General features: G+C 40.5%; 1 protein-coding gene across 1 annotated transcript in view; it reads left to right on the top strand.

Moving 5' to 3' along the window:
* Positions 1 to 10,306, top strand: part of LOC308436644 (solute carrier family 5 member 4) — a gene marked incomplete at both ends in the record, with an annotated part of 36,433 nt that extends 26,127 nt beyond the window's left edge. Inside the window, 5 exons of the mRNA XM_080937642.1 lie at positions 411 to 561; positions 3,482 to 3,650; positions 4,495 to 4,710; positions 8,157 to 8,259; positions 10,092 to 10,306. Coding sequence (XP_080793768.1) covers positions 411 to 561; positions 3,482 to 3,650; positions 4,495 to 4,710; positions 8,157 to 8,259; positions 10,092 to 10,306 — 854 coding nt within the window. The remainder of the gene's footprint in view (positions 1 to 410; positions 562 to 3,481; positions 3,651 to 4,494; positions 4,711 to 8,156; positions 8,260 to 10,091) is intronic.
* Positions 10,307 to 23,543: the final 13,237 nt, after the last annotated feature.

The following is a 23,543-nucleotide window of genomic DNA, read 5'->3' as shown; positions in this document are numbered from 1 at the left end:
TGTAGGGCTAGAGGGAATGAGAACATTGGAATCCTCCGAGGATTCAAAAACTCTTGGCTTTTCCTCTCCAAAGACAGAAAAACCACTAACTAGATTTTTCTAGTTAAACCTTTGTGTGGTCATGAGACCACCACGAGGAAAAAGTATGTTTGTTCTATTCGAAAACTCGGTTCCAGAAGTTTTATCATCTGCAATCATATTTGGGACTAACCTCCCTACTGTGTGACTTTCACGGTCACCAGGAGTTACAAAGGAAGCTCCAACTGCATCTCTACTATGTGTGTGTTACTGACATCTGCTCAGCCAATGTGCCAAAGAGATCCAGTGTCTTAGAGCAACTCCCTCGTCTTAGCCCAACACTCATAGACTGGGACATCCGTTTAACCAGAGCTTGCTCCCTCTGACCCCAGGACTGCGAGGCCTGATGCTGTCAGTCATGTTGGCTTCTCTCATGAGCTCCCTGACCTCCATCTTTAACAGCGCCAGCACCCTCTTCACTGTGGACCTCTACACGAAGATAAGGAAGAAGGCATCAGAGAGAGAGCTCCTGATAGCCGGACGGTGAGGGTCCCTGTCTCTGCATAGAACTCCTCTGAGGAGTGGAAGATGGAGAGATGGACTAGGGTTTGCATAGTTTTAACATCAGTGAAAATAATGACCGATCTGCAGTGGAAGAGGTGACGCTGGGAACAGTTTAACTCATCTCTCTACACATCCAAAAATTGAGGCCATTTAAATGTAATAGTTGATTTTAAGTGTTTCAGGTGGTTCATGTGGGTATTGTTGTTGTTTTGACCTTTTCCTCCCACAACCCCTTCCAATCACAGACTACCACCTACTCTTGGGGTTTCATCTCTCATTGTCTCTGAATATATCACAGTCAAGGGATGATAAATTATGTTACTACCACAAATGAGATGATGAACTTGGCACCCGTTAAGGATTAGCTCTTGGGAAGACTCTGGTAAGGGACTCGTTCAAGAAGTCACTGAGAGGGTTATGTCAACTAAAGACTCCCTAAGTGGTCTGGGGGTCCTGAAGACAAATAAAGAAAAAAATAATCAGGAAGAAAGAACCCCCTTTTTCTCTTTGCTATTTTCAAGTAGACCCAACATTGACATGGCATTTTGTAACATGAGTTAAAGTATGGCATATATACAGAAGACATGGAGAATGTAATCATACAGCTCAGTGATGCATCTCAAAGGCAGCACACATTAGTTCATGCACACACTAAAAGTGGGAACTATGATCACTCTATTCCTGTCACCTTCCTATCTTTGCAAAGTTAACCCCTGCAACTTGCAATGCCACTAACTGTGTTACTCTGCTTCAGATAATCTTAAATATAGTTTATCAACATACCTATCTTGATATACAGCTTCTTTAGATAATCATAAATATAGTATATCAACATAACCTATCTTGATATATGGCTTCTTTAGCTCGCATTATTTTTGTGAGCTTCATCCATGTTTTCATGTACAGTGTGCTCCGTGCTATACTGCTTTCTACCCTCTTGATGGCTCTACTCTTTGTGGCCATATTGTGTTGGCTCAACTCTCTCTGCACACGTGATCTTCTATTGCTGCCGATTATGTTGCTATGCAATGACTTTTCCTTCTTGACCTTTTCAGATTTATGGTTCTGTGGGATGTGGGAGAGAGTCTTAAAGAAAAAATAGATTGGTGATATTAATTCTAAATGTGGATATGGTGGTGAGACAGTAGATCACTTTCCTTTTATCATTATAAATTTGGAGCGATATACTTAGAGTACATTGTCAATAATGAAAACAAGCTGTTACTTATCTGTGGAGTCTCAATCACTTCAAGGTCCTTTTATGGCCTCTCAGCTCATTAGAAGAGAAGCTGGGTTCCTTTTCTTCTCCACTCTGCAGAATGTGGCTTCCTCACTATGGTTTGGGATGGACAGGTGCAGTGTTTATAGAGACCAGTCTTGAAGGGCACTGCCTGCTTTCTTTGGAGTCGATATCAAGAGGAACTCAACACTATTTACACATCTTTCTTTGCTTTACAGTAGCTTAGACACTTAGAGATGGAAACCTGGTGGCCTTCACTTGGTCCAGATCCTGACTAGGTAAAGGCTGCAGGAGAAGAGAATGGAAAGGCATTGTTGTTCCTTTCTTTGTTTTGTCTTTCTGGGCTAGTATTCAAGATACACTGATCCTACCAGCCAAGACATAATCTTGGACACAAATATCTTCTAACTCTCAATGACAGAGTAACTTCTGTGTCTTCTTTGTGGCCGAATGTCTATCTCCGAAGATGCAAACAGGGAAAGCTACATACACTAGAAATACTTGCTTCGTGTAAGCAAGCTATACCCGTGGTGAGAGGGTAAATAAACAGCAGTGGCGGGTAAGATCATAATCAGACATTTTGTGTGGAAGAAGTCCTCTCTTGGTAAAGAGAGAAATGGTAAGCCAAAAGGAAAGGATGGACGTGACCTCTCAAAAACGTTAGGAAGTCTTCCCATGGGCGTGGCACTTGAAGTCCGGAAGTGGGGGCAGGGAAGGCTCTGTGGGGTGGGAACCATGAGACCATCCTGTACATCAGGTGTGTGGTGTCTTTGCTAACAAGGGATAAGACTGTCCCCAGGGAGCAAAGTGGGACAATTATAAAGAGCACAGCTTACCAAGGTATCCATGCCAGGTCAGTTGAGGTGGGCTGGGAAGCACCTGGTTGTCTTTCCAGTGGGGACAGTGACAATCATAATGGAGTGGTTTACCTAACCTTTGAGTTCTGGGTCTCGTGATTGTCCCAGTTGGGTTGCCAGGTGGCGGAGGTTTTGTGAAGTTTAAGTGGATGTTAGTGTCTCCGTCTTCTACCTGAAGACCCCTTCCTCCATTTACCCCACCACCATGTCCGTATTTCAGACGAATATGGAGATGGTGAGATTTCATATATAATCTTGTTGCTATATCCTTTCCTTTATTCACCCACAAAGCATAGAAGCCCCTGGGTTTAGGAAACCATACAGTTCATCTTTACGGATCCCAGGATCTTCTAGTAGACATTTTTAACCCTTTCTGTCAGGACAACACACAAACTATTCTGTCCCATCAATTTATCCAGTATTCTGGGAAAGAGACCATTTTAATCCTTGCTTACAGAAACTAATTTTGTTTTCACTAGCCAAGAAAGAGAGAAAAATTAGATTCTAGCTTGTTCTACAAACAACTGCTGATAAGGAAAGTGAACTGTCTGAGACGTATGCACTGCACTGAGGAATTATTAAGCATCAGCTGACATTTGGCTGTCTTCCTGGGGAACCATTAATCTTAGATGAAGCCTTTATGATGGGGGTAGATAAGTGTTGTTGGCATTGAATTAATAGGGAATGAGCGGGAGCCCAGAGCATGGGTGCATATCAGGTCAAGAAACGAATGAATTCAAGAACCCAACAGATAAGCCTGTGGTGCAGTACTGTTGCTTACTGTCTCAATTCTTCTTTCCAGGCTGTTTGTCCTCGTTCTAATTGTCATCAGCATCTTGTGGGTCCCCATAATAGAAGTGTCTCAAGGTGGACAGCTGATCCATTACACGGAAGCAATTTCGAGCTACCTTGGGCCTCCGATTGCAGCCCTCTTCCTGGTCGCCATCTTCTGTAAAAGAGTCAATGAACAAGTACGTGAGACACAGGGAGCCCCACCCCCACCGCCAGTGTAAGAAACCATGGTTCCTCTCACTGGCATCACAAGACACTTTCTTGCTGTTCCATGTGTGTGCTCTAGTGTGTACGCTCCGGGCCCCTTTCGGTTTCTACTGTGGTCATCGTAATGTCTGGTCCTCACTAAAGTGGGAAGATACTTCACCTTGTGGTCCCCGTTAGAGCACAGACTTCGCATGTTATAAAATGTCACGTGTATACAGCCCAGCACTGCTGAACACTAGTTCAGGAGATGAGCTACTGTTGTGATCTGAGGGAAATCCACTCTGTCCCCAGAGATGACCACAGAACCTATTTTATAGTAGTTCTTAAGTAGATTAAATGAGATAGTATAGTGAGTACTTTTTGAAACAGCCCAAAATGAAAGTATGTTCATCGCCATTGTGGTTCGAACTGTTAATCTTTTTACTTTGTAGGTCTAATCCCTTCACAGTGTTTCTAGCTGTTCGGTGTATTATGTGATCTGGGGAAGTTAATAGTCCTTTGTGGTTCTCAGGTCTTCAGATTACATAACATGAACCACAATCCGACTTGTTCTACAAAACAAAGCACAGATTTTGATGCTCCCTTTAAAAGTCAGGAAAATTTTCAGCTTGGGCCAGTGTTGGCAGTAGCATCCCGTGGTTAGACATGCAATACTTCAGGGCCACAGATGGTGCCTCCCATGAACAGTTTGGGTTTGCCATTTTCCCTGTTTGTTGGTCCTCGCCGAAGAAAACCGTAGTAGTTAAATTACAACTTACTTGAATGAGCGTCTCATGGTTACTAAGCACTCTTGTGTTCTTGTTCTGTTTTGACCAGGGAGCCTTCTGGGGTCTGATGGTTGGACTGGTGATGGGTCTGATCCGTATGATCGCAGAGTTTTCTTATGGAACAGGGAGTTGCCTGGCTCCCAGCAACTGTCCCAAGATCATCTGTGGAGTACACTATCTCTACTACGCCATCATCCTTTTCTCGGTGTCTGCACTGGTTATCCTGGGAATTTCCTACTTAACCAAACCCATTCCTGATGTGCATGTAAGTGACGCATTCAACCAGGAGCCATTTGCTTTCAAAAGTCGTGCAAAGGCAATGTCCAACTGTTAGATTCAGAAGGGACCTAAGAGATGATCAGTTATCCAGCTAAACAATTCGATCTTGTATGTATGAAGCAACAGCTTATTAATAAGAGGCTGAGAAACGGGTGTACGTTTTTAAGGCCAGTGAGATGACTGCATGGGTAAAGGGGCTTGCTGAGCAAGCCTGGCACCTTGAGTTCAATCCCTGGGACCCACATAAAGGTGGAAGGAGAGCAAAATCGTCCTGTAACTGCTGTGTGTGCTTATGAATGCACACACAAACAGAGATTGCACAGAAATAGTAAAAAAAGAGAAAGAAAGAAAAAACACATATCACACAGATGTAGTAAGAAAACAATGAGCATTCTATGTCAAAAGTTCTATGACACAGTTGGACAGTGCATCTGTGCCATTGCTATGGATGGGGGCGAGTAATTACTCTGTCTTGTCCAACAGACAGAGAAAGATCTTACAATAGATAAGCTGGGCCTCTTTGGGGTGGAATAGAAATCCAGATCCATTATGAAGGCCGATATAGATATATTTTTTTTAATGGCGGGTAATAGTGAACAAGAAAAGGAAAAACAGAACAATGAGGTACATCTTTGTCTTTCTGGCTAACAAAAAAAGTGCTTAATATTACTAATATACAACGATAAAGATTTAGTAGAATTTCAGCATCCAAAGTTACTGGTAAGTGCGTGGGAATTTATGCGTGGTAAGAATGCAGTCGTGAGCTATTTGCTAGGCATTAATTCTGGTAATGGATGAGCCACTAATCTCAGTGTCAGGAGCTGATGTGGAGACACTTGTAAAGGTAGGAAAAAAATATATGTTTCAACATTTTCTATGCAAATATTATTGACTAGAAAACTGGGAATCTTGGAATGAAACCAAAATTTTCATTGCTAATTATATACAATATTAATACGTAAATGTATATTATATTTACATTTCATACATTACATGGTATATTCACATATTATTTATTAGATATAGAATATAATACATACATGTAATACATTTATATGCTAACATTGTTTGTTAGTAATATATTTATGCATTATATGACTTTTTACCTATTTTCTATCCATCACTAATCTTGAAGTAGTACTGGTTTGCATTTCTTTTTTTTTTTAAGATTTATTTACTTATTTTATGTATGAGTACACTGCAGCTATCTTCAGACATACCAGAAGAGGGCATCGGATCTCATTACAGATGGTTGTGAGCCACCATGTGGTTGCTGGGAATTGAACTCAGGACCTCTGGAAGAGCAGTCAGCGCTCTTAAGCACTGAGCCATCTCTCCAGCCCTGGTTTGCATTTCTTAAGGAGGGGTTGACAGACAACCTGCAGAGCCAAAACTCCATGCCTAAGGTTGCGAAATTACTTTACCGATCATATGTCACCAGAATTCATAACTAGATATTTACACTGAATATTAGATATTGACTGAGTACCAGGAAATGTCATAGTTCCCAAACCAATAAACATAATTGAATTCCTTTCTGCTAACATAAAATAAATGACCATAATTTATTATTGATTTTTCTTTATAAAACTTTTGTCTAGAGCTCCATTGAGACTGTTTGTTTTGTCGTGTGTATGTCCCAAGAGTTGAACTCTGAAAGCAGGTGCATAAATATCAAACAGATAATTCATAGGTAGTCTCGCAAAGTGTTGTGGACCATACCTCATAAAGCAGCAGTGATATTTTTGCTTTGAGGCAAGTCTGTAGTAGCTCAAATTAGGGCAGGATTCAAGGAGTCTCAAGGAGATAGCTTTGTAGAAGCAGTTGGGGCTCTGTGAGTTCAAAGCCAACCTGGTCTACACAGTGTGTTCCATACATACATAGTGGGAGCCTGTATCAAAAAAGAGAAAGAAAAGAAGTAGATCTAATGCATGAAACAAGCCCAAAGCCTCTGGAGCTCTGGCAAAGCATCCTAGCCCTGACATAAAAGTATGTGCCTACAAGTAAGAGCCAATAGCAAATTTCAGTAGAGCTGCTTAAAATTGCTAGGGAAAAAAAGCAAAGTGTGATTTGGGGAGCGCCATGGGCTGTGAAGCTATGGACATTTGGATCAATTTCCTCCAAAGAGTCTTGGGGTGTGTCTTATCCGCTGTAGCCAATCACACTTCTTGCATGCATGGTAAAAAAAAATTATATGACAACACATATTCCGTATTATTTTTGACAGTGTTACTCAATACAAAGCAGAGGAATCTTGATCATACAAATGATTGTCAAGAGTCTATAAAACTTAAAAATTCAAAATAACAATGGTGGGCAAAGTTCCGAAGGAACCAGGAAAGGAGAGTGATTGTGTTTGGAATTCAAGAGTTGGACACAGCTGCCTAAACACAATAGATCCAGAAACAGAATTACGGGATGTCAAATGACAATCACCACAGATTAAGAAGGGGGACAAGGAGGGAGGAAGGTCGGATAACAGTTTCCAACGTAGACTGTGTGAGAGAAATAGCTCCCTGCACTCTGCTGAACAGTGAGACAGTGATTCTGCCCAACAATTTGTTGTGTATCTCACAAGGAAATGGAAGAAAGGGGATTTGAAGGCTTTCAACTCACTCATAAAAGGAAATGCTTAAGGGCACAGAAACACTAATCCCTTTGATTTGCTGATTACATGCTGCATGTATGTATCAAATTAGTGCTTTATGATACATAAACATGTATAATTATGTGTTGGGTCTTCTAAGCTAGGAATGATGGTGCCCCAGCACCTTGAGGTGGAGGCAAGATCAGAAGTTCAAGGGCATCCTAAGCTACATAGTAAGTACACGGTCAACCTGGCTACATGGGGCCCTGTATAAAGTCAATAGGTAGATAGGTAGACAGACAGACATAGGTGACAGATACATACATATAATAGATGATATATTAGGTAGATAGATATGACAGATGACAGACAGACAGAGATGGATAATTAGAGAGATGGATATGGTAGATGATAGATACATAGATAGGACAGATATAGTAGATAATAGAGGTTGGTATATAAGATAGATACAGACAGACAGACAGACAGATGCAATAGGTAATCTCTAACCAGACTGAAAATAACAGTGACATCACTGTGTATGGCTACGCAGCAGGAACAACGAGTAAAGCCAAGGTGTAATTTACAAGGTTGATTCGCTTTTCTGAAAGTTAAAGAGTTTTACAAATCTTGAGATTTTAAATGTCTCCCAGAGAATTAAAAACAGAAATGTTTGTGAATGGTTCACAAGTTTGGGGGAGTGTGACATGGCAGGTGGACCTCCATGACAATCTGTAATACTCTTCCGTACAGCCTGCTTTCACGAACACACACACATAAGAGTATTCTTCAGTGTTTGCAAATGTGTGTGCCTTTTGCTGATGTTCTCTGTGGCCTCTGCTTAGCTGTACCGCCTGTGCTGGACTCTCCGGAACAGTAATGAGGAAAGAATCGACTTGGATGCCGAAGACAAGGAGGAGAATGATGCCGATGACAGAAGTGAAGACGGTAACATCTCATTTACATATTGGCCTTCATGGCTCAGGGGGGATTTTTATATACGCTTTTAATCAAACTATCATTACATCTGTTCCCCCTTGTAATTCCTCCCTGTATCTCCTCCAATCCCTCCAGCTCCTCCCATGAATTATAGCCTCTTTTTCTTTCATTAATATTGTTACATAGATATGTGGGTACATTCACACATACATCTATACAGCCTGCTGAGTCTGTTGTGTGTATGTGGTTTCAGGGCTGACAACTTTGTACTGCATAACCAGTTAGGAAGCTCATCCCTAGAAAAGATGAGCAGTCATTAGTCTTTCTTGGTAGTCATTAGTTGCCTGTAGTTTTTTGTCTAGCAGTGGGGCATGGTAAGATACTTTTCTATGTTAATATATTGTTATTGCTCTTGTCTTGTTTATATATCCTGTGCTGGATAGTTTTATGTTAACCTTACACAAACTAGAGTCATCGGGGAGGAGGGAGCCTCACTTGAGGAAATGCCTCCATAAAATAGGGCTGTAAGCAAGCCTGTAGCACATTTTCTTAATGATTAATGGTAGAGGACCTAGTCCACTGTAAATGGTGCCACCCCTAGGCTGGTGGTCCTGGGTTCTATAAGAAAGCAGGTTAAACAAGCCATGAGGAGGGAGCAAGCCAGGAAGCAGCATCCTTCCATGGCCTCTGCATCAGTTCCTGTCTCTGGTTCCTGCCTTATTTTGAGATCCTGTCCTGACTTTCTTCTGTGATGAACTGTTACCTGCAAATGTAAGCCAAATAAATCCTACCCACCCCACCCCTAACTTGATATTTGGTCATGGGATTTCATTGCAGCAATAGAAACCCTAACTAAGATGCAGCCACTTCTGTGGAAGAATGTTTCACAGCAGACTTCCTGGTATTCTGGCTCTTACAGTCTCTGTAACCCTTCTTCCAAGATCTTCTCTGAGCCATAGATTCAGATGCTTGGCTTGACCTGTATCAGGTGGTGGTTTCCTGTAATGACTTCATGGACTGCCAAGATCAGCTTATTGATGAGGGACGGAACCTGCTCTGAATCTGGTTCCTGCAATTATCCAGTTCAAGAAGTTGTCATTTTTATTTAAAAAAAAAACAAAACCTTAGAGCATTAAAAGATCACCAGTCCAATAATGAAGACAGCCTGCTGGCTATGAAATCTATCCATCCACTCAGATACATGAACATATTTCTATTACTAATTGCCAGGTGCTGAGACGACATTCAGAGGGTTATTAACATCTCCATCTTTGTATCTTGTGACTAAGAATCTAACCCCAGTTCCTCTCTAGCCTCATTTCTTACTATTCTTTCTAATACTCCCATAGCCCAAGAGAGCTTTCTTTACAGACACCAACATCCTAGGATATTGTCACAAAGACTCCCTAGGATATCTTCACGAAGTAGGTCATTGGAATTGCCACCAATTGTGACAATCGGTATTGCTATAAAGTTATAGTTTTAAAAATAGGCTTAAGATCAATTTTCCTTCTTTTAAGTTGTCTATCAATTATATAGTATGTTTAAATGGATCTCTAAATGCTTTTCTTCTTCTTTTTTTTTTTTAAAGTTCAGAAATCTATTGTGTATTGAGGCTGGTAAGGTTCTGCGGTACTGTATGCAAATGCCTCCCCAAGTTACCCCGACTTTATCTTTTATTTTCATTTACCTATGGGGGATATTTTCAGATCTTATATAGTCAAATGTATAAATTACTTTCTCATGATTCTTCTGGCTCTTATTAAAATTATAGCCATTGTTTACAGATGGAGGAAACGCTCCACCCATCTTTGACAATAATTTATCTTTCTTTTCTCCAGACCAAGCGGAGAAACCTCGTGGATGTCTGAAGAAGACTTATGACCTATGCTGTGGTTTGCAAAGTACTGAACCCAAGCTGACTAAAGAGGAGAAAGAAGCCCTGAAGAAGAAGCTGACAGACACATCCGAGGAGCCCTTCTGGCGGACGGTCGTTAATGTCAATGTCATTGTCCTCTTGGCTGTGGCGACTTTTTTCTATGGCTATTTTGCCTAACCTCAAGCTCACCTGCAGCATTATTGGATCAGCAAAGAATCATTTTATGTGTTTTCATTTTATACTTTATTATCTTACAAAGGGACATTAGCAATTGGTAATTTTATAAACTAAGGTAACATCAGACTTGATTTTTTTTTTTTGGTCCTCCCTCCGTGTAAATAAAATAGAGTTTATAATTTATAAAAACCACCAGAGTGACTTGATGTGAGTGTGTGACGTAGGCAAAGAGCCCAAAAAATCCTTTGTTTCTACTTTTAGGAAATTATCCACAAGTTTTTTTTGAGGAAGTATGTGATGATTTCATACATGTGTTGTATGGATACAGTACTACAACCAAGTCAGCCAGCACTTCTACAACCTCGCACAGCTACTCTCTTGTACCACACACAGAGCAAGCACTTAATCTGTTCTTGGCAAGTCTGTAACACAGCATCTTTGTTGGAGGCAGGCACAACAGCTGTGTATGATTAGATCTCCATAATGTATCCATCTTACAGCAAAACACCTGCACCCTGTCACCAGCCTCTCTCCTTTGTCCCACTGGAAAGCACAGCTACTCTGGTCTATTCTGTGCTGCTGTTTTGTTATAAACACAAAATGTTAGGAATTCTAGGGTGGGGACTGGGGGAGGGGGAGGGGTGTGTGTTCTTCAGAAGAGACAGTATTTAGGAAAGAGAAGCTGAAGGGGAAATTTTGCTACATCATAGCAAAAGGTGAGTGGTCAAGAGCATCTGTGGCAGAAGGGGGAAAAAGGGGACCAATTTTATCTTCTATCAGGAATATAACTCCTGCCTAATGCTAATTCAGTCCTAGAGAAGAGCCCTTGTGAGCTGGTTACTTGGTAGCAGCCCCCTCCTCTTGGCACTGATGCTGGGAATTGGGTGTTCAGTATCAAAGGCTGGAGGTGCTATCCAACTGTATCATTCTACCCCATCCCTTATATTCAAATTGTATCAATTCCACATTCTGGTGACACCAAAGGTCTTAATTTGTTTGCAGAACAACTTAAAAGTAAAAGACAAACAGCTCCTGTAAATCAGATCTGAATGAGACTCAGCATAAATCTATGTAAAACTTAAATAAATGTAAACAACTCCCTTCTGTCCTTCTGGAAAACCAGACATGCTACTTTCAAAGCACAAAGGTGGGGTACGCCCAAAATAGATATTCTCATTTCAAAAGGGGAATAAGACAAGAAGGGTCACTGGTCCCCCACTGGTAATTACCCATGAGGTAATTGCTTTTGATTTTAACCCCTTCTTCTCAGGCACACTGCGGCAGAGCCCAGGCCCCCAGGGGCTTTGGCAACTTTGCCCAAATGGCTCAGCTATGTCTGTATCCTGTAGAAATACAACCATCCATGGGGATCTGTGTAGAAAGATGATCACAGCAGCACCATTTGTGGAGTCCTAAGACACTAGGCATTGTCTTCCCTGTGAAATCAAATACTTAGTCCAACCCACATTGAGGGAAGAGATTACACTTGGACATAAAGAAAAAGAACAGACGATTCCAGCCTTTCTTAAGAGACTGTGAGCCACAGCAGCTACACACCAATTAGCCATCGCCGAAAACAGAATGGAACTAAACAGTTCTCAGTAAGTGGCTGAATAAACAGGGTGTGGTGTATACATAGAGTGTGATAAAAACGAACCAGTTCAGATGGAGTACAAGCCTTATGTAAAATGGGGGGGGGGGGGACGCCATACATCCATTTCAATGATGTCATAGATAGGTCAAAAATAACCTAAGACAGTGATCAGAGGCCTGTCCTTGGGGACACTGACAAAAAAGCTATGTGAAGACTGGGGTGGGAGTGTGCTGTAAATGTTGATGGGGCTGCAGGCCACGGGAGAACATGCCTTTGTAAAAATTCACACTGAACTGTACAGTTAGGGTGTATGGGTTCCACTGTTTATATTGTTTCAATAAAATGAAAGCAAAAGGTAAAAAAAAACACAAAATTGATTTGATTCCTACACAACAAACAAAAACCCAGATACTTTCTCTCAGTGCCTTGGTATAAAGTGAATAGTAAAAATTGGCCTTTGAGAAGGTCAAGACTTGTCCATCAGTAAGTTATAAGTAAGAACTCCATGGTGAATATAGAATTGTAGGTAAATATGTGAATTAAGAGATAAAATGAGGATGATGATAACGACCATCCCACGGTACTGGCATCTCCAGTACACTGGGGTCGTCTGCTGCAACTAGGCTTCACCAATAGCCTCTCATAGGCTCTCTTCGTGGTGCTAAGCCTCAACTCCTTTAGTCCTGGGCCATCAATTACAACTGAGTCTGCCCCTTCATCAATGACCTTCCAGGACCTCTCACAGTGCTGAGCTTCAGCTGCTCCTCGTGACCCCGTCTGCCTTCAAAACCAGCACCACCTGGTGGCTCTGTACTAAGCGATTACACATCACTAAGTACAGCTGTAACGGGAGGTACAGCCTTGGCGGCTTCTGGAACACAGCTTCTTATGTGCTCTCGGAAAACATTTCCCAGAAGATTTCGCCTAAGTGATGCTGGTCTCTTCTGAATCACTGTTAATTTCTCAGCTCCAGCTGACCAGCATTAATGGTTCCAGTCGTCTTCTTCTCCTCTTGACTATAAAGCCAGAGACATGTGGCTGAACCTGCCAAGTTCGGGAGACGGCTCAGTAGCTAAAATCTTACTGGTCTTGCCGATGGTCTGAGTTTGGTTCCCAGAACTGCTTACAACTGCAGGTTCAGGATATGTGACACATATGTACATATCTTCACAGTCATGCACACACAAAAATATATCTTTAAATAATGCACATATATAGTTACACTGCGTGTATACATGTGAACATGTATGGAACATGTAAGCAGATCATTTTGGGCAAAGTTGTAGTTGAAGATAAAACTACAAAAACCTTTGAATTGGCTCATTACTTCCTTGAGCAGAAAAATAAATGTGTAGAAAAGCTATTATGGGCAGAGCAGCGTGGGACAGGATCCTTCTGGTTTCCAACTGCACCCAGAGCTAACCTGTGCCATAGCTCTCAACACCCCAATTTCTCCCAGACACACCTAAGATCACAGGCAAGACCACCACTACTGCTCCAACCCCTGGCCCAAGTGGGGCCTGACTAGAGCCCACAGGACACAGGAACCATGGAGCAGTCATTAAAAGTCTCCCAAATGCTTTCTAGCCCAGAGAGAGGGCCGGGTGACCGCCATCAGGACTCAGGACCTGCCAGAACAGCCTCACAAGCACTCTTCCACCTGATCCCACAGAGACAGAACCGAGTCACTGCTATTGGAACTCACTGCCTGCCAGCCAAGAGCCAAACACCTAAAAGCAATTTCCTTCCTGAGCCCACAGGTTCTCACAACCCACAGGAGAGACAAGCTCCAGTCAGAGACAAGAACACCTAACATCACAGATAACAAGATGGCAAGAGGAAAGCGCAAGAACCTAAGCAATGGAAACCAAGACAACCTGTCAACATCAGAACCCAGTTCTCCCACCACAGCAAGTAGTGGATTTTCCAACACACCAGAAAAACAAGATTTAGACTTAAAATCATACTTTATGATGATGGTGGAGGTCTTTGAAAAGCAAATTAATAACTCCCTTAAACAGTTACAGGAGAACACATGTAGACAATTAGAAGCTCTTAAAGAGGAAACACAAAGATCACTCAAAAAACTACAGGAGAATACAACCAAACAGGTGAAGGAATTGATAACAAAAATAGAAACAATAAAGAAATCACAAAAAGAAACAACCCTGGAGATAGAAAACCTAAGAAAGAAATCAGGAGTCACAGATGCAAGCATCACCAACAGACTACAAGAGATGGAAAAGAGACTCTCAGGGGCCAAAGACAACATAGAAAACATAAACACAACAGTCAGAGAAAATGCAAAAATCGTAAAGCTCCTAACCTAAAACATCCAGGACATAATGAGAAGACCAAACCTAAGGATAATAGGTGTAGAAGAGGGCGAAGACTACCAGCTAAAAGACCCAGTATATATCTTCAACAAAATCACAGAAGAAAACTTCACTACCCTTAAGAACAAGATGACCATGAACATACAAGAAGCCTACAGAACTCCAAATAGATTGGACCAGATAAGAAACTCCTCCGACACATAATAGAACACCAAATGTTTAAAACAAAGAAAGAACATTAAAAGCAGTAAGGGAAAAAGGACAAGTAACATACAAAGGCAGACCAATCAGAATCACACCCGAATTCTTAACAGAGACTATGAAAGCTAGAAGATCCTGGACAGACATCATACAGACCCTAAGAGAACACAAATGCCAGCCCAGGTTACTATATCCAGCAAAACTCCAAATTACCATAGATGGAAAGCCCAAGATATTCCAGGACAAAACCAAATTTACACAATATCTGTTCACAAATCCAGTCCTACAAAGGATAATAGATGAAAAAATTCAACATAAGGAGGGAAACTACACCCTAGGAAAAGCAAGAAAATAATCCTGCAAGAAAACCAAAAGAAGAAAAGCAAACAGAATTCTACCTCTAACAACAAAAATAACAGGAAACAACAATCATTATCCCTTAATATCTTTTAACATCAATTGACTCAATTCCACAATAAAAAGACATAGACTATCAGACTGGATACTTAAACAGGATCCAGGATTTTGCTGGAAAAAAACCTCCCAAGCAAATAGTCCCAAGAAACAAGCTAGAGTAGCCATCCTAATATCAAATAAAATAGATTTTCAAACAAAAGTTATTAAAAAATGATAAGGAAGGACACTTTTTACTCATCACAGGAAAAATTTATCAAGATGAACTCTCAATCCTGAACATCTATGCTCCAAATACAAGGGCACCCACATTCATTTAAAAAAAAAAACCCTACTAAAGCTCAAAGCATATATTACACCACACACAATAATAGTGGGAGACTTCAACACCCCACTCTCATCAATGGATTATGGAAGCAGAAACTGAACAGAGATACACTAGCAGAGGTTATGAACCAATTGGAATTAACAGACATCTACAGAACATTTCATTCTAAAACAAAAGAATGCACCTTCTTCTCAGCACCTCACGGTACCAAAATTGACCATATAGTCAGTCACAAAACAGGTTTCAACAGATATAAGAAGATGGAAATGCTCCCATGCATTTTATCAGATCACCATGGACTAAGACTGATCTTTCATAAAAACAAAGACAACAAAAAACCTACATACACATGGAAGCTGAACAATAACATGGTCAAGGGAAAAAAAGAAATTAAGAATTTTTTAGAATTTAGTGTGAAAATGAAAGCACAACACACCCAAACCTATGGGATGCAATGAGAGCAGTACTAAGAGGAAAACTCATAGCTCTGAGTGCCTCCAAAATGAAACTGGACAGAGCATACACTAGGAGCTTGACAGCACAGCGGAAAGCTCTAGAACAAAAAGAAGCAGATACACCCAAGAGGAGTAGACAGCAGGAAATAATCAAACTCAGAGCTGAAATCAATCAAATAGAAACAAAAGAACTATACAAAGAATCAACAAAACCAGGAGCTGGTTCTTTGAGAAAATCGACAAGATCGATAAACCCTTAGCCAGACTAACTAGAGGGCACAGAGAGAGTATACAAATTAACAAAATCAGAAATGAATGGGAAGACATAACAACAGAAACTGAGGAAATTTAAGGAATCATCAGATCCTACTACAAAAGCCTATACTCAACAAAACTGGAAAATCTGGAGGAAATGGACAAATTTCTAGACAGATACCAGGTACCAAAGTTAAATCAGGATCATATAGAACATCTAAACAATTCCATAACACCTAAAGAAATAGAAGCAGTCATCAAAAGCCTCCCAAGTAAAAAAAGTCCAGAAGGGTTCAGTACAGAATTCTATTAGACTTTCATAGAAGACCTAATACCAATACTCTCCAAATTATTCCACAAAATAGAAATAGAAGGAACACTACCCAATGCTTTCTTCAAAGCCACAATTATGCTTATATCTAAACCACACAAAGACCCTACAAAAAAAGAGAACTTCAGACCAATTTCCCTCATGAACACTAATGCAAAAATACTCAATAAAATTCTTGCAAACCGAACCCAAGAACACATCAAAACCATCATCCACCATGATCAAGTAGGCTTCATCCTAGGGACACAGGGATGGTTCAATATACAAAAATTCAAAGTCTAATCCACTGTATAAACAAACTCAAAAGAAAAAAAAACACAAGATCATCTGATGCTGAAAAAGCCTTTGACAAAATACAACACCTCTTTATGCTAAAAGTATTGGAGAGATTAGGAATTCAAGGTCCATATCTAAATATGATAAAAGCAATATACAGCAAACCAATAGCCAACATCAAACTAAATGAAGAGAAATTTGAAGCAATCCCACTAAAATTAGGGACAAGACAAGGCAGCCCACTCTCTCCCTATTTAATATAGTACTTGAGGTTCTAGCCAGAGCAATTCGGTAACAAAAGGAGATCAAAGGGATACAATGTGGAAAGGAGAAAGTTAAGATTTCACTATTTGTAGATGACATGATAGTATACATAAGTGACTTCCCCCCAAAAAATCCACAGGAGAACTCCTACAGCTGATAAGCAACTTGAGCAAAGTGGCTGAATACAAAATTAATTCAAACAAATCAGTAGCCTTCCTCTACTCAAAGGATAAACAGGCTGAGAAATAAAGGGAAATTACAGCAATAGTCACATATAATATAAAATACCTTGATGTGATTCTAACCAAGCACGTAAAAGATCTGACAAGAACTTCAAGTCTCTGAAGAAGGAAATTGAAGATCTCAGAAGATGGAAAGATCTCCCATGGTCATGGATCAGCAGGACTAGCATAATAAAAACGGTCATCTTGCCAAAAGCAAACTACAGATTCAATGCAATCTCCATCAAAATTCCAACTCAATTATCCACAAAGATAGAAAAAACAATTCTCAAATTTATCTGAAATTAACAACAAAAAAAACCACCCTACGAGAGCAAAAACCATTCTCAACAATAAAAGAAAGTCAGGGAATCACCATCCCTGACCTCAAGCTATACTACAGAGCAATAGTGGTAAAAACTGAATGGTACTGGTACAGAGACAGGCAGGTAGATCAATGGAATAGAATTGAAGATCCAGAAATGAACCCACACACCTATGATCACTTGATTTTTGATGAAGAAGCCAAAACCATCCAGTGAAATAAAAGACAGCATTTTCAACAAATCGAACAAATGCTGGTTCGATTGGTGATTGGAATGTAGAAGAATGCAAATTGACCCATTCTTATGTCCTTGTACAAAGCTCAAGTCCAAGTAGATCAAGGAGCTCCACATATGATGAATCTAATAGAAGAGAAAGTGGAAAAGAACCTTGAACACATTGGTACAGGGGGAAATGTTGGCCTGTGTTCTGGAGACCTCACATGGAGAGTCTGGGGTCTGGCTAGGTGCTTGTTCCCAAGTGGCTGTGTTACAGCTTTTATGACAGAAGATGGAATAATTCCTGCATACCTTTAATACCAAACAGGCATTGTCCATTGGGATGGTTCAGAGTCTGACAACAGGTACTTCCTATTGGCTTGGCCTGAGAGTTTGGAAATGCCTCATTTACATATTTGGGGGTGTGGTCCTGCTTCTGTCTTGAGCCTATGTGACTTGTGGTCATGTCCTCCTCACCTGTGGAGGAGGGACTTGAGATGTGGCTGATCTAGCTTGAGCCTATGTCACATCCTTACCTGGAGGAGGGACTTAGGACCTATGTGACTCAAACCTCTCTACAGAAGGCTGTGGTGGGCTGTAGCTGCATTAGAGAGGCCTGGTCTCCGGGGAGACTAGGAAGCTCCTGCAGTTTGTTAGGAGCCCCAGGTCTTCAACTTATCTCGACTGGGAATCAGGGTATCCCTTCATTGCCCATTGCCCCACAGGAAAATTTCCTGAACACCAATGGCTTATGCTTTAAGATCAAGAATTAACAAATGGGACCTCGTGAAATTACAAAGCTTCTGTGAGGTGAAGGACACTGATTAAGAAAAGATCTTTATCAACCCTACATCTGATAGAGGGTTAATATACAAAATATACAAAGAACTCAAGAAGTTAGACTCCAGAAAACCAAATAGCCCTATTAAAAAAATAGGGTACAGAGCTAAACAGAGAACTCTCAACTAAGGAATCTTGAATGGCTGAGAAGCACTTAAAGAAATGTTCAACATTCTTAGTCATGGGGAAATACAAACCAAAACAATCCTGAGATTCCATCTCATACCAGTCAGAATGACTAAGTCAAAATCTCAGGTGATAGCAGATGCTGGGGAGAATGTGGAGAAAGAAAAACACTCCTCCATTGCTGGTAGGATTGCAAGTTGGTACAACCACTCTGGAAATCAGTCTGGTAGTTCCTCAGAAAAGTGTAAATAGTTCTACCCGAGGACCCAGCTATACCACTCCTGGACATATACCCAAAAGATGCTCCAACATATAACAAGGACACATGCTTCACCATGTTCATAGTAGCCTTATTTATAAGAACCCAGATGTCCCTCAACAGAAGAATAGATACAGAAAACATGGTACATTTACACAATGGAGTACTACTCAGCTATTAAAAACAATGACTTCATTAAATTCACAGGCAAATGGATGGAACTTGAAAATATCATCCTGACATCCACCACCAGGAAAGGCGAAGACCCAGACAACACAGGACTGGCGAAAAGGGATTCCGACTAGCCAGGGGGCAGAGAGATCTCAGCGGAGCACGCGGAAAGTGTGCGCCTGCCTGCTCGGCTTGATCCAGGGATCCAGGAACCCGCTGGCATCGGGCCCTCTGTTCCCAGCCTACAGCTTCCAGGGTGCACAACAGGCACTCGGAACATCCACCACCAGGAACAGCGGAGATCCAGGGACACAGGCCAGGTACAAGGGAAAGCAAGAAACAATCACTGACAATAAGATGGCAAGAGGAAAGTGAAAGAATGTACCCCAGGGAAACCAAGACAACCTGGCAACACTAGAACCCAGCTCTCCCATCACAACAAACAGCAGAATCCCAAACACTCCAGAAAAAGAAGACTCAGACACGAAATCCTACCTCAAGATGATGATAGAGATCCTTAACAAGAACGGGAGGAAAAGCATAAAGAATTAGAAGCTTTTAAAGAAGAAACAAGAAAAACACTCAAAGAACTAGAAGAAAACAGAACCAAAGAGATGAAGGAATGGAAAAAGGAATTTAAAACGGAAATAGACATAATAAAGAAAACACTAAAAGAGACAACCCTAGAGGTAGAAAACCTAAAAAAGAAATCAGGAGTCACAGATGCAAGCATTTCCAACAGACTACAAGAGATGGAAGAGAGAATCTCGGGGGCCAAAGACAACATTGAAAACACAGACAAAACAGTCAGAGAAGATGCAAAAACCAAAAAGCTCCTAACCCAAAATGTCCAGGAGATCCAGGACACAATGAGAAGACCAAACCTAAGGATAATAGGAATAGAAGAGGGCAAAGAATATCAACTAAGAGATACAATAAATATCTTCAACAAAATGCTGGAAGAAAACTTCCCTACCCTTAAAAATGAGATGACCATAAACATAAAAGAAGCCTACAGAACTCCAAATAGGTTGGACCAGAAAAGAAATTTCTCCTGACACATAATAGTCAAAACACCAAGTGCCCAAAGCAAAGGAAGAATACTAAAAGCAGTAAGGGAAAAAGGTCATGTAACATATAAAGGCAGACCAATAAGAATCACACCCGATTTCTCAACAGAGACTATGAAAGCTAGAAGAGCCTGGACAGATATCATGCAGACCCTGAGAGAGCACAAGTGCCAGCCCAAGATGCTATACCCAGCAAAACTATCAATCACCATAGATGGTGAGACGAAGATATTCCAAGACAAAACTAAATTCACACAATATATGACCACAAACCCAGCACTACAACGAATTATAGGTGGAAAACCCAATACAATGAGGGAAATCACCTCATAATAAAAACAAGAAAACTCCTAAGGAAGAAAACCAAAAGAAGAAAGACACACAGGTACAATTCAACCTACCAAAGCAACAATAGCAGGAAACAGCAACCACTATTCCTTGATATCTATTAACATAAATGGACTCAACTCCCCAATAAAATGATATAGGCTATCAGACTAGATACATAAACAAAACCCAGCATTTTGCTGCATACAGGAAACTCATCTCAGAGACAAAGACAGACACTATCTCAGAATAAAAGGTTGGAAAAAAACCTTCCAAGCAAATGGCCCCAAGAAGCAAGCTGGAGTGGTCATTCTAATATCAAATAAAGTAGATTTTCAACCAAAAGTTATCAAAAAAGATAAGGAAGGACACTTTTTATTCATTACAGGGGAAATCTGTCAGGAGGAACTCTCAATCCTTAACATATATGCTCCAAATACAAAAGGACCCATATTCATAAAAGAAACCCTACTAAAGCTCAAAAAATACATTTTACCCCACACAATAATAATGGGAGACTTTAATACCCCACTGTCACCAATGGACAGATCATGGAAACAGAAACTGAACAAGGACACTGTAAAACTAACAGACTATGAACCAACTGGAATTAATAGATATCTATAGAACATATCATCCTAAAACTAAAGAATACACCTTCTTCTCAGCACCTCATGGCACCTTATCGAAAATTGACCACGTAATTGGACACAGAACGAGCCTCAATCGATACAAGAAAATCAAAATACTCCCATGCATCCTCTCAGATCACCATGGTCTAAGGCTGGTCTTTAATAACAACAAAGACAACAAAAAGCCCATATACACATGGAAAGTAAACAATGCTCTGTTAAACGATAGCAAGGTCAAAGAAGAAATAAAGAAAGAAATTAGGGATTTTCTAGAATTCAATGAAAATGAAAACACGACATACCCAAACCTATGGAATGCAATGACAGCAGTACTGAGAGGAAAACTCATAGCTCTCAGTGCTTCCAAAAAGAAACTGGAGAGAGCATACACTAGCATCCTGACAGCACAGTTGAAAGCTCTAGAACAAAAGGAAGCAGATACACCCAAGAGGAGTAGACGGCAAGAAATAATCAAACTTAGGGCAGAAATAGACCAAATAGAAACAAAAAGAACCATTGAAAGAATCAACAAAACCAAGAGCTGGTTTTTTGAGAAAATTAACAAGATTGATAAACCCTTAGCCAGACTAACTAGAGGGCAAAGGGAGAGTATCCAAATTAACAAAATCAGAAAGGAAAGTGGAGACATAACAACTGAAACTAAGGAAATTCAAGAAATCATCATATCCTACTACAAAAGCCTATACTCAACAAAGCTGGAAAATCTGGAGGAAATGGATGAATTCCTAGACAGATTCAAGATACCAAAGTTAAACAAGGACCAAGTAAATCAGCTAAATAATCCCATAACACCTAAAGAAATAGAAGCAGTCATCAAAAGCCTCCCAACCAAAAAAAGCCCAGGTCCAGATGGGTTCAGTGCAGAGTTTTATCAGACATTTATTGACAACATAATACCAATACTCTCCAAACTATTCCACAAAATAGAATCCGAGGGAACACTACCTAACTCATTTTTTGAGGCTATAATAACCCTCGTTCCTAAACCACACAAAGACCCTACAAGGATAGAGAACTTCAGACCAATCTCACTTATGAACATTGATGCAAAAATACTCAACAAAATCCTTGCAATCCGAATCCAAGAACACATCAAAACGATCATTCACCATGATCAAGTAGGCTTCATCCCTGGGATGCAGGGATGGTTTAATATAAGGAAATCCATCAATGCAATCCACCATATAAACAAACTCAAAGAAAAAAACCACATTGTTATCTCACTAGATGCTGAGAAAGCATTTGACAAAATCCAACACCACTTCATGTTAAAAGTCTTGGAAAGAACAGGAATCCAAGGCCCATACCGAAACATAATAAAAGCAATATACAGCAAACCAACAGCCAACATCAAACTTAACGGTGGGAAACTTGAAGCAATCCCACTAAAATCAGGGACTCGACAAGGCTGCCCACTCTCCCCCTACCTATTCAACATAGTACTGGAAGTCCTGGCCGGAGCAATTAGACAACAAAAGGAAATCAAAGGGATACAAATTGGAAAGGAAGAAGTAAAAACATCACTATTTGCAGATGACATGATAGTAGTGTATGTAAGTGACCCCACAACTTCCACCAGAGAACTCCTACAGCTGATAAACAAGTTCATCAAAGTGGCTGGATATAAAATTACCTCAAACAAATCAGTAGCCTTCCTATATTCAAAGGACAAACATGTGGAGAAAGAAATTAGGGAAAAGATACCCTTCACAATAATCACAAAAACTATGAAATACCTTGGTGTGACTCTAACTAAGCAAGTGAAGGACCTGTATGACAAGAACTTCAAATCTCTAAAGAAGGAAATCGAGGAAGATCTCAGAAAATGGAAAGATCTTCCATGCTCATGGATTGGAAGGATCAACATTTTAAAAATGGCCATCTTACCAAAAGCAATCTACAGATTCAATGCAATCCCCATCAAAATTCCAACCCAGTTCTTCATTGAGTTGGAAAGATCAATGTGCAATTTCATATGGAATAACAAAAGACTTAGAATAGCGAAATCCATCCTCAACAACAAGAAAATATCTGCGGGAATCACTATCCCTAACCTCAAGCTATAGTACAAGGCTATTGTGCTGAAAACTGCATGGCACTGGTACAGAAATAGGATAGCCTATTCAACAAATGGTGTTGGTCCAACTGGCACTCAGCATGCAGAAGAATGAAAATAGACCCTTTCTTATCCCCTTGTACAAAGCTCAAGTGTAAGTGGATCAAAGATCTCCACATTAAACCAGGTACACTGAAACTATTAGATGAGAAAGTAGGGAAAACCTTAGAACTCATAGGCCCAGGAGAAAATTTCCTGAACAGAACACCAATGGCTGGAGCTCTAAGGTCAAAGATTGACAAATGGGACTTAATGAGATTGCAAAGTTTCTGTAAGGCTAAAGACACTGTCAAGAAAACAAAACGGCAGCCAACAGAGTGGGAAAAGATCTTTACCAACACCACATCAGATAGAGGCCTAATATCCAAGGTATACAAAGAACTCAAAAAGCTAGACACCAGAGAATTAAACAACCCTATTAAAAAATGGGGTACAGAGCTAAACAAAAAGTTCTCAAT

Source organism: Micromys minutus, assembly GCF_963924665.1.
Source record: "Micromys minutus genome assembly, chromosome: 25".
NCBI lineage: Eukaryota > Metazoa > Chordata > Mammalia > Rodentia > Muridae > Micromys > Micromys minutus.
Note: the sequence above shows the minus strand (reverse complement) of the source record. Positions and strands in the feature narration are given on the sequence as shown.